Raw genomic sequence first — 14,043 nt, forward strand, 5'->3', positions numbered from 1 at the left:
CGCGCGAGGCCGAGGCGCGGGCGGCGTCCATCCTCGTCGAGGCGGAGTCGCGCCTCGCGACCGAGCGCGCACGCGCCGCTCAGCTAGAGGGGAGTGCGGCCGACGCCCGCTGCGAGAAGGAGGCGGCCCTTGCCGCCAACGAGCTGCTCGGCGAGCGGCTGCGGGCGGCGGCGGAGGCGGAGACGGGCGCCGTCGCGCTGGCGCGGCGCAAGTACGACGAGGTCGCGCAGTCCGTCGCCGCCGCCAAGGAGGAGCTCCGCGCGGAGGAGCTCGCGCGGCAGGCGGCCGAGGCTTGCCTCGCTTCGGCACAGGCGGCCGCCCTCGCCGACGGGCGGGCGCAGGCGGAGGCCATCGCGCAGCTGTCGGAGCGGCTGGCCGGCTCGGAGGAGCGGGCGGCGGAGGCGGAGACACGGGCGGCGGAGGCGGAGGAGCGGGCCGTCGACGCGCAGGAGAGGTCCGCCGAGGCGGCGGCAGAGGCGGCGGAGGCGCAAGCCAAGGCCGAGTCGCTTCGGTCCGATCTCGAGGACGCGGCCGCGGCGCGGCGGGCGGCGGAGGAGGCGGCGGCGGAGGCGGAGGCGGCGGCCGAGGAGTCGGCGGCGTTGGCTGAGGCGGCGGCCGAGGAGGTGGCGGCGGCGGCGGCGGCGGCGACCGCCGCGGCGGAGAAGAAGGCGGCCGAGGCAGAGCTGGCGGCAGAGCAGGCGCGCGCCGAGGCGGCGCAGGCGGCGGCCGAGGCACAGCTGGCGGCGGCGGAGACGCGCGCGGCGCGCGCCTCGGGGCCCCGCGCCATGGAGCCCCTCGCCGCCGCTCCGGAGGAGGCGCGCGGCGCCTCGCTTGCCGAGGCGGTCGCGCACGCCGTCGAGGCGGCGGTGGGGCACACGCAGTCGGTCGCATTTGTGGACAAGTGCCGCACGCTGGACGAGGTCATCGAGGCGACGCGCGAGGCGGCGGCGAGGGAGAGCGCCGCCGAGGCGGCGGTGCTGCGCAACGAGCTCTTTGCCGAGGCGGCCGCCCGCTCCGCCGCCGAGGAGGAGGTGCGCTCGCTCAAGCGGCAGCTGGCCGAGCGGCGCGCGTCCGGCTCCGCCGGGCTGCTCCCGGCGGCGGAGGTTGAGATTGTCGCGTCGATGGCGGCGGAGGCGGCGCGCAAGAATGGCGGCGAGGAGGGCCGGTCGGGCGACCTCTCGCGCCGCCTCGACGATCTCCGCGCCACGGTCGCGGAGCAGCGCGCGTGCCTTGAGCGCGTGCGCGCAGCCGGCGACGAGACCGCGGCCGCGCACGCGGCGCTGGCGCAAGAGGTGGTGACGGCGGCCGCGGCGTCGGCGCCGGCAAGCCGCATCGAGAAGCTCGAGGCGCGCCTCCAGACCATGGCGGACCGCTCGGCCGCGGCGTGGGACATGATGCGCCTCCTCTCCGCCGCCACGGCGGTCGGGGGAGGCGGCGTCTCGCAAGAGCCGAGCGATGCGCGGGCGAGCTGCCCCGTGTGCAACCCATAGACAAGCCGGCGAGGGGCGCGAGCTGGCAACGGTGGGGATAGGCCTGAAGCGCGCCGGGCCGGATCGCACATATCGAGAGACTTTACTCGACGAGTAGTGCGCTACCTCGCCGTGGGCGGTTGCTTTTAAGGTGAGGTGCGCGTGCGGTGGCGGACACGCCGCTTACGGAGGACAGACAGGACACGAGTGCTCGACTTAGCGGGGCTGCCAGTTTCGGAAACGTGTGTTGTAATCATCTGAAGAAAAGAGACCGTGGAGTCGCAGAGAGCTCCTGCTCGGGGGGGCTCGGGCTCGCGACCCTCGGCCTCGCGCCCCCGGGTCGCTCGTGCGTACGTGTACGGCTTTTGTTATATAGCGTAGAGCCGTAAGCCCCTAAGCGGCCACATCGGCGCCTCGCCAGGCCAGCGGCTCGTGGTCTCCGTCCGTGAGCGGTGACGTGTGGCTGCGACTCGGTGGCGCTGCTGGTGCAGCTGGCGACATCGTTTCTTTCAAGGGTTAGTTCCACTCATCTCGTCATTCTACACGAGCGGTTGGACCACGGCCTGCTGAGAAACCAGCGAGATCCCGAGGTGCCGATACTCCCACCCGTGCTCTGCGACCGCCTCCTGAAAGGCCATGTACTCGTCCTCCTCCCAGTGCGGGTTCATCACATACTCGTCCAGAACAATCACGCTGCCCGGACGGAGGCGCCCCGCCACCGCATCAAGCACGTCCTTCGCCGAGGAGTAGAGATCGCAGTCTAGATTCATCAGTCAGACCCCTTCAGATCGCCTTGGACATGCCAGAGCGCTACTAAAAAGTTTTGAGCAAAAATATTCTCTGTGCCGAGGCGGAGGGCGCCGCGGAGCTGCGCCGCTGCCTCGCCCTCTCGCAGTGGCGGGAGGGGTCGGCGGCGGGGCGGTGCCGCATGGCGTGAACCCGGCCACGGCCATCTCGCTTTTCTTGCCCGGGACCTGTGCGCTGTGGCTCTGTAGACTTTAGTCTTCACGACGCACATTTGACTGTCAGTGTACGCATGTATGATGTAATGAAAAAGCTAGAACAGGCAACACGCATGAAAATGGGCGGCGCATCTCCTTGACAATGCGTGACCGCCGTTACTGATTAAAGTGGTGGTAAGGTTGGGGCTGGGGCCTTGCCCCTAGGAGAGGTGGGTGGGTGAGGGTCTAGGTGGTATGCTAGTCACTAAGGTTGGAAACCCGCCTTCGCGATCGCCACCTTGTTGTCGGCGTTGTCGGCGAGCTTCCGCAGCGCCCCCGCGGCATACCTCTTCTGCCCGTCCGTGCCGTCGCGAGCCAGCGCCACCAGCGGCGCGATGCCGCCCGCCCTCGCGATCGCCACTCGGTTGTCGGCGTTCTCGGCGAGGTTACCCAGCGCCACCGCAGCGATCTGTTTCTGCCCGTCCGTGCCGTCGCGAGCCAGCGCCACCAGCGGCGCGATGCCGCCCGCCTTTGCGATCGCCGCCTTGTTGTCGGCGTTGTGAGCGAGGTTAGCCAGCGCCGCCGCGGCGTTCTCCTTCTGCCCGTCCGTGCCGTTGCGAGCCAGCGCCACCAGCGGCGCGATGCCGCCCGCCCTCGCGATCGCCACCTTGTTGTCGGCGTTGTTGCAAGCGAGGATCGCCAGCGTCCACGCGGCACACACCTTCTGCCCGTCCGTGCCGTCGCGAACAAGCGCCACCAGCGGCGCGATTCCGCCCGCCCTCGCGATCTCCACCTTGTTGTTGGGGTTGTGAGCGAGGTTACCCAGCGCCACCGTGGCCATCTCCTTCTGCCCGTCGACGCCGTAGAGGGCTCCGCCGACACGGACAGCGACGGCATCTAGGACGGCATCCCCGACGCCATGGACCCCGACTCGGACGGCAACGGGCTGCCCGACGCCGTCCGTGCCGTCGCGAGCCAGCGCCACCAGCGGCGCAACGCCGCCCGCCTTCGCGATCGCCACTCGGTTGTTGGCGTTCTCGGCGAGGTTGGCCAGCGCCCCCGCGGCCTCCTCCTTCTGCCAATCCGTGCCGTCGCGAGCCAGCGCCACCAGCGGCGCGATGCCGCCCCCCTTCGCGATCGCCACCTTGTTGTCGGCGTTCTTGAGAGCGAGCCCCCCCAGCGCCCTCGCGGCCGCCGCCTTCATCGCGTCGGTGCCACAACGAGTCAACGCCACAAGCGGCGCGATGCATCCAGCAACATAGAGCGGCAGGACCAACAAGCACATGGCAAGCACTACGGAGCACCGGGGGCGCCCCGCCTCGTCCACCTCTGCTGACGCCCCTCTGCTCCATGACAGCCGGATGACGCCGACTGCAATCGCCCGCGCGTGCTCCTGCTTCGCCTTGCGCGCCGCCGCCACCGCGCTCGCGGTCTGCAGCGCCGCCACCTTCAAGCGGTGGCCCGCGCCCGCCTTGGCGTCATTCTCCGTCTCCCACGCGGTCAGCTCGGCCTCCGCGCGCGCAGCCGCCGCCTCGCTCGCCGTCAGCTCGTCCTCCAGTCGTCGCGCGATGCCGCCAAATGCAGCTTGCACCGTCGCGTCGAGCGCCTTGATCTTCGGCAGCTGCCCCTCCTTGTCGTTCTCGTTGGTCACGGTGACGTCGGGCTTCGAGAGGAAGGCGTGCGCCTGCTGCGGCGTCTGGTCCGCCCAATTGTCGACCAATGCCTTGGTGTAGAGCGTGGCCTGCGAGGCGGCGTTCTGGATGCAGACGATGTGGTGCCGCTCGTTCTTGGTGCCAACCGCCGGCTTGAGGCCGTCAGGCGTCGCAAACTGCAAGGCGATCACGAAGCTCGAGAGGACGACTTCCACCTATCATGGCGCGCAGCTCATCATCAATATCTCCGCAACGCTCATGCCCGTCTTCCTTGAGATGCAGCGCACAGGAGGGCAGCCGCGAGGGCCGGTCTTTCTGACACGTGCTCCTGGGGGTCAGTATTCCGGCGTGCCCCAGTTTATGCCACTGCGGTCGTCGTCACGCGAGCTGCACCCAGAGATTGAGGAGGGCGAGGAGATCGACGATGACCGCGTCTTCCTCGTCGACAGCTTTGCACGCGACGCCGATCTCGGAGTCAACGACCAGGTGAGCGCCATGTTCGAAGACGCTCTCAGGCGCGATGGCGGGCGCAAGAAGGCGCTGCTGCTCGACATCACGCAGGCTAAGGTCTACGTGCCGACTGGCGTCTTTGACAAGGCGGAGAAGATGCAGAACGACTTTCCAGCTCTGCACGTCCTGGTCTACTGCGGCAGAGGGATTGTTGTCCGTTTTTCGCGGACGGCTACGCAGAACGCGGCCCTCGCGGACGTGAAGAGCACTGTCGCTCCCGGCAGTGGCCGTGTGATTCTTCCTCCGCGGTGGTCTTCGTCGATTCCGCGGCCGCAGAGCGGCGGCCGCGAGAGCTGTGCCTGGCGCACCGACGCCAAGCAGATGTGGGGCAAGGCAGGCAACGGCTTCGACGACAAGGGAACGACGATCGGGTGCGTCCTCTAGCCTTGACTCGCGCACGCACTGTCCTCACGCAGCGCGTGTATACCGACCCTGCAGGCCGGGCCACCTTCTGTCCGCGGGCTTGCGCACACGGGTTGCTAGAATTGAGGAGGTGCTCGCCGCTGTGGAGTCTGTCCTCGAGCTCACCCGCGGGGAGAATCGTGACCATGCGGATGATGCGATGGCCGTCTTTGGCTACACGATGATGGCGCGTGGCAACTCCTTCGTTACCGACTCGCGCGTTCCGACGCATCTCGTGCTCGCCATGAAGCCTGGGGCAAGCATTGACTTGCTGGTGCAGACGGCAGGGCGCGCGACCTTCTTGCGCAGGTCGATCTCGGAGGAGAACGGATGGGTCGAAGGCCAGACAGGGGTCGTTCGTGTGCTCATGCCCGAGCTTGACTATCGCGTCGTGCAAGCCTACCCTGACCTCGTTGACCAGGTCAACGAGCACCTTCTGAAGGGCACGTCGATCAACGAGATTTTCAGCCCGGACACGACGCTGCTAGAAGAGAAAGTCAGGAACGACCTAGGGCTGGCTGCACTCGCATCCAGCAAGCGCATTTTTGGAGACAGGCGCAAGCGATACGGCAAGGCCTTTCTCGGGCACGACGCCGACGAGTCGGTTGAGCACAGCATCGACGCAGATCTGCGCCGGCTTGACCTTCCCAAGAAGCAGGACACTATTTGGTTCGATGGTGGCGCTCACGGTGGAAAAAAGTGGTTTGAGACCCATGTGGTCGACGTTCGGTACGACCCAACGTGGGATCGAGATGGCGACGTTACGTCTGACCACATTGAGTACAAGCTCAGATGCTGTGATCGTACCATTCCCGACTTCAATGATGGCCACTGGCTCTTGCTCGCAGGCGATCAATGGTGCTGGCACGATTCGGACATTCCACGCGGCCATGACAAGCATGTCCCGCAGCCAGATAGATCAGGTGGCGATGACGCTCAGGGCGCGACCCCCAGACCGGGTCCCAGTGCTCAGGGCATGGCGCAGGCGCTCGAGGCGTCGGAAGGACGGTCGCAGGAAGCAGACAATCGCAACCTGGCGCAAGGCATCGAAGAGTCGCTCCGAGCGCCACGGTCTCGCACTCGGCCAAGGCCCCCTCCGGACGCCAGCGATACCGTTGACGAGCAGAGCTCTGGATCATCCGCGGCACCTAGCAGGCGCCGGACAAGGTCTACCGACTCCCCCGTACCGCAGCATAATCGCCGGCGAAGCGACGACCCGCTCGACATGGCAGACGTGGCTATCACTATTCCGCAGATGCAGACGATTTTTGAGCTCAGGCCTGGTGGTACGAAGCTGACGAACTTGCTTCGCGCATGCGGCGCTGTTTCCCGCGGTACCCTTGACGAGCTAAAGGCCGCTTGCGAAGATGCTTGCCGCAATGGGCGGCTTCGCAGTCGTCACTTCCAACAGCTCACCAAAGGAGATTTGAAGTGGCTTGTCAACCAAGCTCTCGGAGGTGACGACGAGAACGATGGCATGTCTGTCGCTGAGCTGGCACACAAGTTCGTCGAATATCTACGAGACTGACCAAACAGTTCGTGCTAGAAGCGCCTCCTCTCTCGGTTCTCTCTGCTCGCACGCCGTCTACTGACATGGCATGTGCATGTCGGCGCCACCAACCACCATCTGTCCGCGTACACACTCACTGTGTGTATGTAGGCCGTACTCAGTTCCCTTGTTAGTGTGCGTGTACGTACTTGTTACCATGATAGTCCCGGAGCAAACGGTGGCCCACGGCGTAGAAGTAGCACCCGACCCCGAGACTGTTCCAAAAAAGAATTTTACACAGTCCCGTGCCCAGTGCCATGCAAAAAAGAAAAACATGTCGCGTGTGGCCGCGCCTGGCCGGACGGCCCCGCAGCGGCTCTCCGAGCGCTCTCCCGAGCGCTCTCCGCCGTCGCCGGCGGCCCAGTAGCAGAGCTGCTGCTGCCACGCGTGCACACGGCCCTCTCGCGCGACATCGGCGCCTCGCCAGGCCAGCGGCTCGTGGTCTCCGTCCGTGAGCGGTGACGTGTGGCTGCGACTCGGTGGCGCTGCTGGTGCAGCTGGCGACATCGTTTCTTTCAAGGGTTAGTTCCACTCATCTCGTCATTCTACACGAGTTGGACCACGGCCTGCTGAGAAACCAGCGAGATCCCGAGGTACCGATACTCCCACCCGTGCTCTGCGACCGCCTCCTGAAAGGCCCTGTACTCGTCCTCCTCCCAGTGCGGGTTCATCACATACTCGTCCAGAACAATCACGCTGCCCGGACGGAGGCGCCCCGCCACCGCATCAAGCACGTCCTTCGCCGAGGAGTAGAGATCGCAGTCTAGATTCATCAGTCGGATTGGCCCGGGGTTCGCCTGCGCGCGCGGCACGGGGCGGCGTGACGGGTGTCGACGGAGGGGGGGGCGAAGGAGGCGGGGCGGGGCGGGGCGGGGCGGGGCGGGGCGGGGCGAGGCGAGGCGAGGAGGCGAGGAGGAGGGGAGAGGCGAGGAGAGGGGAGGAGGGTGCAGCGAGGAGGGGTCGGGAAGAGGAGAGGGGCGCGATGCGGAGGGGCGGAGGGGCGGAGGGGAAGAGGAGGGCCTCCAGGAAGGCTGGCAGGGTGTCAGCGAAGAGTCCGACGTGGTACTGCACGTTGTCGGGCGCCGGAGGCAGCGTGCCTACGTGCTGAAGACACCGGCCTCGGGGCGGGAAGACGGCATTGAGCAGTGTGTGTTTTTGCACCGCGTGAGTGCGAGGGGTACGAATGCAGTGAGTCCGGCCGAATACGGCCGAGGACGGCGGAGTAGCTATCCTCTCGAGCGCTGGTTGGAAGGCTTCATTGCGTGATCCGCTTCTAGGGCCGCTCGCCGTGCGTTGAGTAAGCGCCCGCCCTCGTCGAGTGCCAATCCTGAGGAGGGGTGGCAACTGCATTTGCGGAGCTACCTGGAACTACCTGATCTGGTTGCTAGCCCTCGTTCCAAGTGTGATCTTCGGCGTATCAGGCCCCGCAATCAACCATCCGTTCGCTCTTTCTCCCGTGCTTACGTCACGTTGGACCGACACGGCAGTGGGGTAACCTCTCCGATCTTCGAGCCCACAAGGGGCGAGCGGGGGCGCCCACCTCAGGGATGCCCGAGAAGGTGTCGAAGCCGTGCACCTGCTGAGATTACCCGAGGTTACCCGAGACTACCCGAGACTACCCGAGATTACCCGAGAATGTGTCGAAGCCGTGCGCCTGCTGACGCGGGGCGGCGTGAAGAGACGCAGTTGATCCGCGCCCGCCTGCTCGTTCTCGACTGTCCGTGCGCGTTCTCTGGGCCCTGGGCTGCGCTGTCGTGTGGAGACGCGAGGGTCTGTCGGCTCCTAATCCTAGTAGCTCGCTAGTCTAGAGCTCACACTAGAGGCCGTCATCGCCTTCGCCTTGCTGGGACCCAGTGCCTTCTGACTGCCGCCGCTGTCTCTCTCCCTTCTCGACTGCCTGTGCTTGTGCGTCTTGGGCCCCGGGGTAGTGCTTTCGCGTGAAGAGACGCGCCGTCGTGAGGTCTAGCAAGTCTCTCTCTCTCTCTCTCTCTCTCTCTCTCTCTCTCTCTCTCTCTCTCTCTCTCTCTCTCTCTCTCTCTCCGTCCCTCCCTCTCCCTCCCTCCCTCCCTCCTCCAAGACAGCCGAGGCGGGCGCGCCGGGTCGTCGGGGAAGTGCGAGGCGATCATGCGCAGCGTCCTCCCGTGGTACACCCCAAACTCGAGCAGCAGGCCCGCCTCACTCTGCATGTCAGGGTTAGGGTTAGGGCTAGGGTTAGGGTTAGGGTTAGGGTTAGGGTTAGGGTTAGGGTTAGGGTTAGGGTTAGGGTTAGGGTTAGGGTTAGGGTTAGGTCAGGGTTAGGGTTAGGGTTAGGGTAGGGTCAGGGTGGAGGCACGGGTCTCGGGACTGGTTGATGGGCGCCGACGGCCCGAGGACCAGGCCCTCGCCTCCGCGTGCGCGGAGCGGAGCGCGAGCTGCAGCATGTCGTGGGTAAAGTAGTGCACGCTCGGCGCCATCGCCACCGGCCTACGTGGGTGAATACGCCGACATGAGGGCGGGAGCACACGGCATTGCGCGGCGTCTTCAGAGCACCGCGTGAAGACAGCGGAGAAGAAGACAGCGGAGTGCGTGTGTGAGTACAGCGGAGTGCGTGTCCTCCCGAGCCCTGGCTGGAGTACAAGAAGACGTGTTCAAGCGTCTAGGGCCACCGGCGTCGAGAGGACGTAGTCGACGCTCGAGAGCACCTGCTCACGCCTAGAGCTGTGAAGAGGACCGTGCCTCCCAGTCAGCGTCATGTCCCAGGCCATCTCGGGTCACCTCGGGTCATCTCGGGTCATCTCGGGTCACCTCGGGGCATCTCTGGTCATCTAGCGTCATCTCGGGTCATCTCCCGGTATCTCAGGCCATCTCGGGGCATCTCCCGGTATCTCAGGCCATCTCGGGGCATCTCCCGGTATCTCAGGCCATCTCGGGGCATCTCGGGTCATCTCGGGCCATCTCGGGGCATCTCGAGAGCACGTGAGTGGGCAGCTTGGGGCGCAGCGCAGCGGCGCTCTCGCTGTCGCCCGCCCGCAGCAGGCCGTGCATCAGGTGCAGCGCTGCGTTCTCGTCGTGCTCGTCCTGGGACAGGGCATCCCTGTAGAAGCCGGCCGCGGCCGCATGCTCTCCCATCGAGTCGGCAGCAATTCCCGCCAGCAAGGCAACTGGCGACGGCCCCGCCTCGCACGCCTCGCGGTAGGCGCGCAGCGCTTCGGCGCGCTTGCCCAGCCCGCTGAGCCGCAGGTTGGCGAGGGCCAGCTTCAGCCGAGAGGCCGCCGGCTGGTCCCGCGTTAGCAGATCGCAGAGCAGCGCCTCGGCCTCGCTGTCGAGACCCATCTCGGCCAAGACATCCGCGAGGGCGCTCTTGGCGCCGTCGTCGGCCGGACAAAGCTCGACGGCGCTCGACAGGGAGGCCGCCGCCAGCGAGAAGTCGCGAAGCCGCTTTGCCACCAGGCCGTGATTCAAGAGCGCCTCCGCGTCGGTCGCGTCCGCTTCCACCGCGTCGCGGAACCGTCCAAGTGCCTCCTGTAGTTCGGCGAGGCTGGCCAGCGGCGGCGGCGGGACGAGCGCCGACATGCATGGTTGAGCGGAGCGATGGCAGGGTCGGGAGAGGAGAAACAGGAGCATTTCAGAGCGGTCGGCTTACTCGCACAGCGAGCAAAAAGAATTTTGAGCGATTAAGAAATGCTCTAATCCTAGGGGACCGTAAGCTAAAAGTACGTACCAGTGTGTACCAGCGGGGCTCGCGGCGCTCGTCAGCAGCATGAAGGAGAGGGACCACCAGCTGCTTTGCTTTGCAGTGGTGGGCCCGGTCCAACATGAGCCCACGCTTCGTTCAGCCACAACATCCATGCAAGCAGCCTGCACCTCACACCGTCTGTTCAGCTTCTACAACGACTCTGCTTGGGGGGTTGAGGCGGTTGCATCGCGTGCTTCATTTTACAGCGGCTACGTCGACGGTCATCCCGCCAATCAGCAGATGCTGCAACATGCATGGACCCGTGTCTTGGAAGGCTGCCAGGTAACTGGATGGTCGTGGCACTGGGTGGCAAAGCTGGACCCCGACACCCTGCTTCGCCCAGATTCCTTGCTGCCATTTCTCCGCGACTACTCGCCATCGAAACCAATACTGCTGGGCGAGCAGGTGTGGGCAAATTCTCGACACATAGTACTCGGCGGCCAGCTGCTGGTGGCCTCCCGCGCAGCGCTGCGGCGCTGGAAGCCATCGGCCCGTCTGAGCCCATTGCCAGGGCAACGATGGCCCCAGCCAGAGTGGTGGAAGGCAGAAGACGTGTGGATGTCAATGTACATGGCACGGAACGGTGCACAGCTATTGGTCCCGCCTGCACTTCCTGGCTGCGCTTGTGTGGTAGATGGGCGATCCTTCACGTGCGGCAACCGCCTATTTGGCAGGGTCCACCATGTTCACGAGCCAGGTAGCGTGATTGGCGTCGGCGGTGGCATCCTCGCGGTGCTGGGCAACAGGTCGCTCCTCTGTGCTCACGAATGCGCTGCCGCCGTCCATCCTCTCAAAACTCAAGCTGCTCAGGATGTGGCGCGTCGTGCCTTGGCCCACAACCGGTGTGAGCGAGCAGCGTCAGCTAAGCCTTCTCGGGCGCGGGCTGTGGGCGCGGCTCCTCGAAGCCTGGCCCTGGCCTTGCGCGACCCTGGGCATTCGGCTGCACGAGGCGTGAGCCCTTTTTTGGCGTGAACTTCTCCGCACGATGCGCCCGAAGCAAGGGTCGGCGCAAAGTTGGCTTCGTCACCCCGCCGACTTTCTCGCCACGAACCACGTCGAGCACTGCATCGACCTTCGCAGAGGGCGCCGATTCATTTTCAGTAACGGCGTGCCACCGCATGATGTGCCGCTTACTCCTGGACGCTTCAGCCCGTGTGTTCATCGCTATGCTGTCGAGCTGCCACTGTGGCCTCGGGTGCAGCCGGCAAAGGGCACGGAAACCCCAACCAACGGCCCAGCTGCTTTCACACTGTCCGGACTCCCCATGGTCGGGCAAGCACGGGCGGTCCTCCGCGGTATCATGGACGGGCCAAACACGTGGGCGGGCGAAAGCATCTCGCGGTCCATTGCGCCCTTCTGGTAAGCCCCCCCCCCCCCCCCTCTCACCAATCCCCCATCCCCCACCCCGACTACACACATCCCTCTCCGCCCCGCTCGCTGCGCTGCTCTGCAATTGCATAGGCACTACCACGAAAAGTCGGCCGCGAACGCTATGCTGAGCGGAGGAGTTGCTGGGCTTTGCCAGGGACGGCTTCCCCATCTTCGGGCCTCCTGAATCGACGACCAAACTTGACGAGTGCAATGGCCACTATGTGAATGAATGAGGTAGAGGGGGAGGATTTAGGGCTTGCTCGGGGCCCCGCTCCGGAGTTCATTAATAAAAAAGTTTCCACACTAGCCCCCTCACTCCCCCAACCCATCCACCTCGCACTATCTATCTCGCACTATCTCGGGCGAACGGTACCCGGGTAGTGTCACGGAAATGTCCATACGATCGTCCGAACCGCAGACACAACCGCTGAGGCCATGGTGGAGGAGACCGCGTATGAGGACACGTTTCGCGGCGAGGCCTTTCGGCTCGTCTACCCGCTTCACTGCCTCATCCTCGGCTCACTCCTCGCGCTGCTCACGGTCGGGCTGCACGACGACACCTTTGCTCCAATCGCCAAGGTGCTCCTGCTGCCCGCGATTGTTGAGTCGGTGCTGCGCGTGGTGCTGCACCACGCAGCTCGGTTTCGAGCCGATCGCCAGCTCGCGCAACGCATCGGCGCACGCGCCATGTGCGTCATGACAACGGCGTCCTGGGCGTCCTACTTCTGCATCGCCCGCGTGATGGAGGAGGGTCCGGCGGCGGGCCCGCTCGTCTCCGCGCTCGTGCCGGTGAATATGACGCTGTACCCACTGATGATGACCCTCTTCTTCCTCTCCCCCTCCCAGCGCGTCTTCGTCAACGCGGTCAGCGTCGCCGCGATCGCAGCAGCGCCACGGTGGTCGTGCCTGCGAGACCGTCCTCCTCTCGAGGGCGAGGCGGCGGTACACTTTCTCGCGCTCGGGCGCTCGGCGGCTAGATGATGCATGATATGCAGCCGTGCCTTCCGACCAGCTCGAGAGGCCACCTGCCTTCATGTGATGTGATGCTCAAAGCACCGTATTCCCGCCCCCTCACCGAGTAGTCCGGACCGAGTTGCGATCATGACGCAGGCTCGGCCTCTTCATCGCGCAGCCGATGGAGGGCACGCTGCGCTCCTTTGCCCAGGGCTTCCTCCACCACCGCGAGCAGGTGGAGGCGGGCAGCGGCGGCGGGCAGCACGGCGGCGCGGCGGCGGGCAGCACAGCGGCGGGCGGCAGCGGCGCGGCGGCGGCGGCGGCAATGCCCTCCCTCTTCGAGTCGCTCGCGCTCGCGACCGAGTACGAGCGGACGTGGGAGCAGCTGCACGTGCTCGGCTCGGGCCACTTCGGCAAGGCGGTCCTGCTGCGCCACCGCGAGTCTGGCAGCTTTGCCGTCGTGAAGCAGATCTGGGCGGGAGAGTAGCGAGCGCTAGCGAGCACACGCAGGGCAAGGCGAGACGCCTGAGAGGAGTGTTGCGCACACTCTCAGGCGGGGAATGTGCGGCACGACGGGGTGCGGCTCGAGAGGGAGGTGTCCGCGCTGATGCGGCTCCGCGACCAGCCGCACATCATCGGCTATCGGAGGCACCGGCCTCGCCGCCACCGTCTTCCCCCCCCGCCGTCGCATCAACCGTCGCCGCCTCCGCCCTCACCCCCACCTCCCACGCCACCGCCTCCATCGCCGCCACAACCACCCCCCTCACCGCCGCCGACGCCGCCACCACCCTCTCGCAGCTGCTTCCTGCGCGGCGACGTGCTGCACATCCTCACCGACTATGCGCCGGGCGGCACTCTCGAGGACCAGATCAAGCAGGCGAGGGAGGTGCGGGCCGCGGCATGGCGAGGGCGGCTGGAGGAGACTCCGTTCGCCCTCGAAGAGCTGCACTCGCGCGAGCGCGACTTCGTCGCCTCCGCGGCCCCGCCCTCTTTCCCGGCGGCACGGCTGCTGCGCTGGACCGCGCAGCTCGCCTCGGCGCTCTTTGCGATCCACTCGGCGGGCATCATGCACCGCGACGTCAAGCCGTCCAACATCCTCCTCACCGGCGGCCTCGACATCCTCCTCGGCGACTTTGGGCGAGAGGAGCCGAGAGGAGCCGAGAGGGGCCGAGAGGAGCCGAGAGGAGCTGAGAGGAGCCGAGAGGAGCCGAGAGGTAGCCGAGAGGAGCCGAGAGGAGCCGAGAGGAGGCCGGGAGGAGCCGAGAGGAGCCGAGAGGAGCCGAGAGGAGCCGAGAGGAGCCGAGAGGAGCCGAGAGGAGCCGGGAGGAGCCGAGAGGAGCCGAGAGGAGCCGAGAGGAGCCGAGAGGAGCCGGGAGGAGCCGAGAGGAGCCGAGAGGAGCCGAGAGGAGCCGAGAGGAGCCGAGAGGAGCCGAGAGGAGCCGCGAGGCAGCCGAGAGGAGCCGAGAGGAGCCGAGAGGAG

The 14,043-nt window shown here is 66.2% G+C and overlaps 5 protein-coding genes across 5 annotated transcripts; 2 read left to right on the forward strand and 3 right to left on the reverse strand.

Moving 5' to 3' along the window:
- Positions 1 to 8: 8 nt before the first annotated feature.
- On the forward strand, positions 9 to 1,490 carry EMIHUDRAFT_238275 (hypothetical protein; the record flags this gene model as incomplete). The annotated part of the gene is made up of 3 exons (XM_005777155.1): positions 9 to 221; positions 813 to 1,238; positions 1,359 to 1,490. Coding segments are annotated over 3 exons (771 nt in total), but the record flags the coding sequence as incomplete, so codon positions are not given.
- A 518-nt stretch (positions 1,491 to 2,008) lies between these two features.
- EMIHUDRAFT_238276 (hypothetical protein) lies at positions 2,009 to 4,322 on the reverse strand (the record flags this gene model as incomplete). The annotated part of the gene is made up of 3 exons (XM_005777156.1): positions 2,009 to 2,203; positions 3,669 to 4,238; positions 4,317 to 4,322. The coding sequence occupies 3 exons, from the start codon at positions 4,320 to 4,322 to the stop codon at positions 2,009 to 2,011; spliced, it is 771 nt and encodes a 256-aa protein (XP_005777213.1).
- A 2,729-nt stretch (positions 4,323 to 7,051) lies between these two features.
- Positions 7,052 to 8,961, reverse strand: EMIHUDRAFT_367596 (hypothetical protein). The gene is made up of 6 exons (XM_005777157.1): positions 8,908 to 8,961; positions 8,620 to 8,703; positions 8,064 to 8,099; positions 7,811 to 7,850; positions 7,544 to 7,620; positions 7,052 to 7,320 (listed from the first exon to the last, which is right to left on the reverse strand). The coding sequence occupies exons 1-6, from the start codon at positions 8,941 to 8,943 to the stop codon at positions 7,069 to 7,071; spliced, it is 525 nt and encodes a 174-aa protein (XP_005777214.1). The 5' UTR covers positions 8,944 to 8,961; the 3' UTR covers positions 7,052 to 7,068.
- Positions 8,962 to 9,274: 313 nt separating this feature from the next.
- Positions 9,275 to 10,123, reverse strand: EMIHUDRAFT_367597 (hypothetical protein). Its single transcript, XM_005777158.1, has one exon. It carries the CDS (start codon positions 10,073 to 10,075, stop codon positions 9,419 to 9,421), a length of 657 nt encoding a protein of 218 aa, XP_005777215.1. The 5' UTR covers positions 10,076 to 10,123; the 3' UTR covers positions 9,275 to 9,418.
- A 3,047-nt stretch (positions 10,124 to 13,170) lies between these two features.
- On the forward strand, positions 13,171 to 13,701 carry EMIHUDRAFT_74068 (hypothetical protein; the record flags this gene model as incomplete). Its single annotated transcript, XM_005777159.1, has 1 exon — positions 13,171 to 13,701. A coding segment is annotated over one exon (531 nt), but the record flags the coding sequence as incomplete, so codon positions are not given.
- Between the last annotated feature and the right edge of the window lie 342 nt (positions 13,702 to 14,043).

The sequence above is a fragment of the Emiliania huxleyi genome (genome assembly GCF_000372725.1).
Source record: "Emiliania huxleyi CCMP1516 unplaced genomic scaffold EMIHUscaffold_265, whole genome shotgun sequence".
Taxonomy (NCBI): domain Eukaryota; phylum Haptophyta; order Isochrysidales; family Noelaerhabdaceae; genus Emiliania; species Emiliania huxleyi.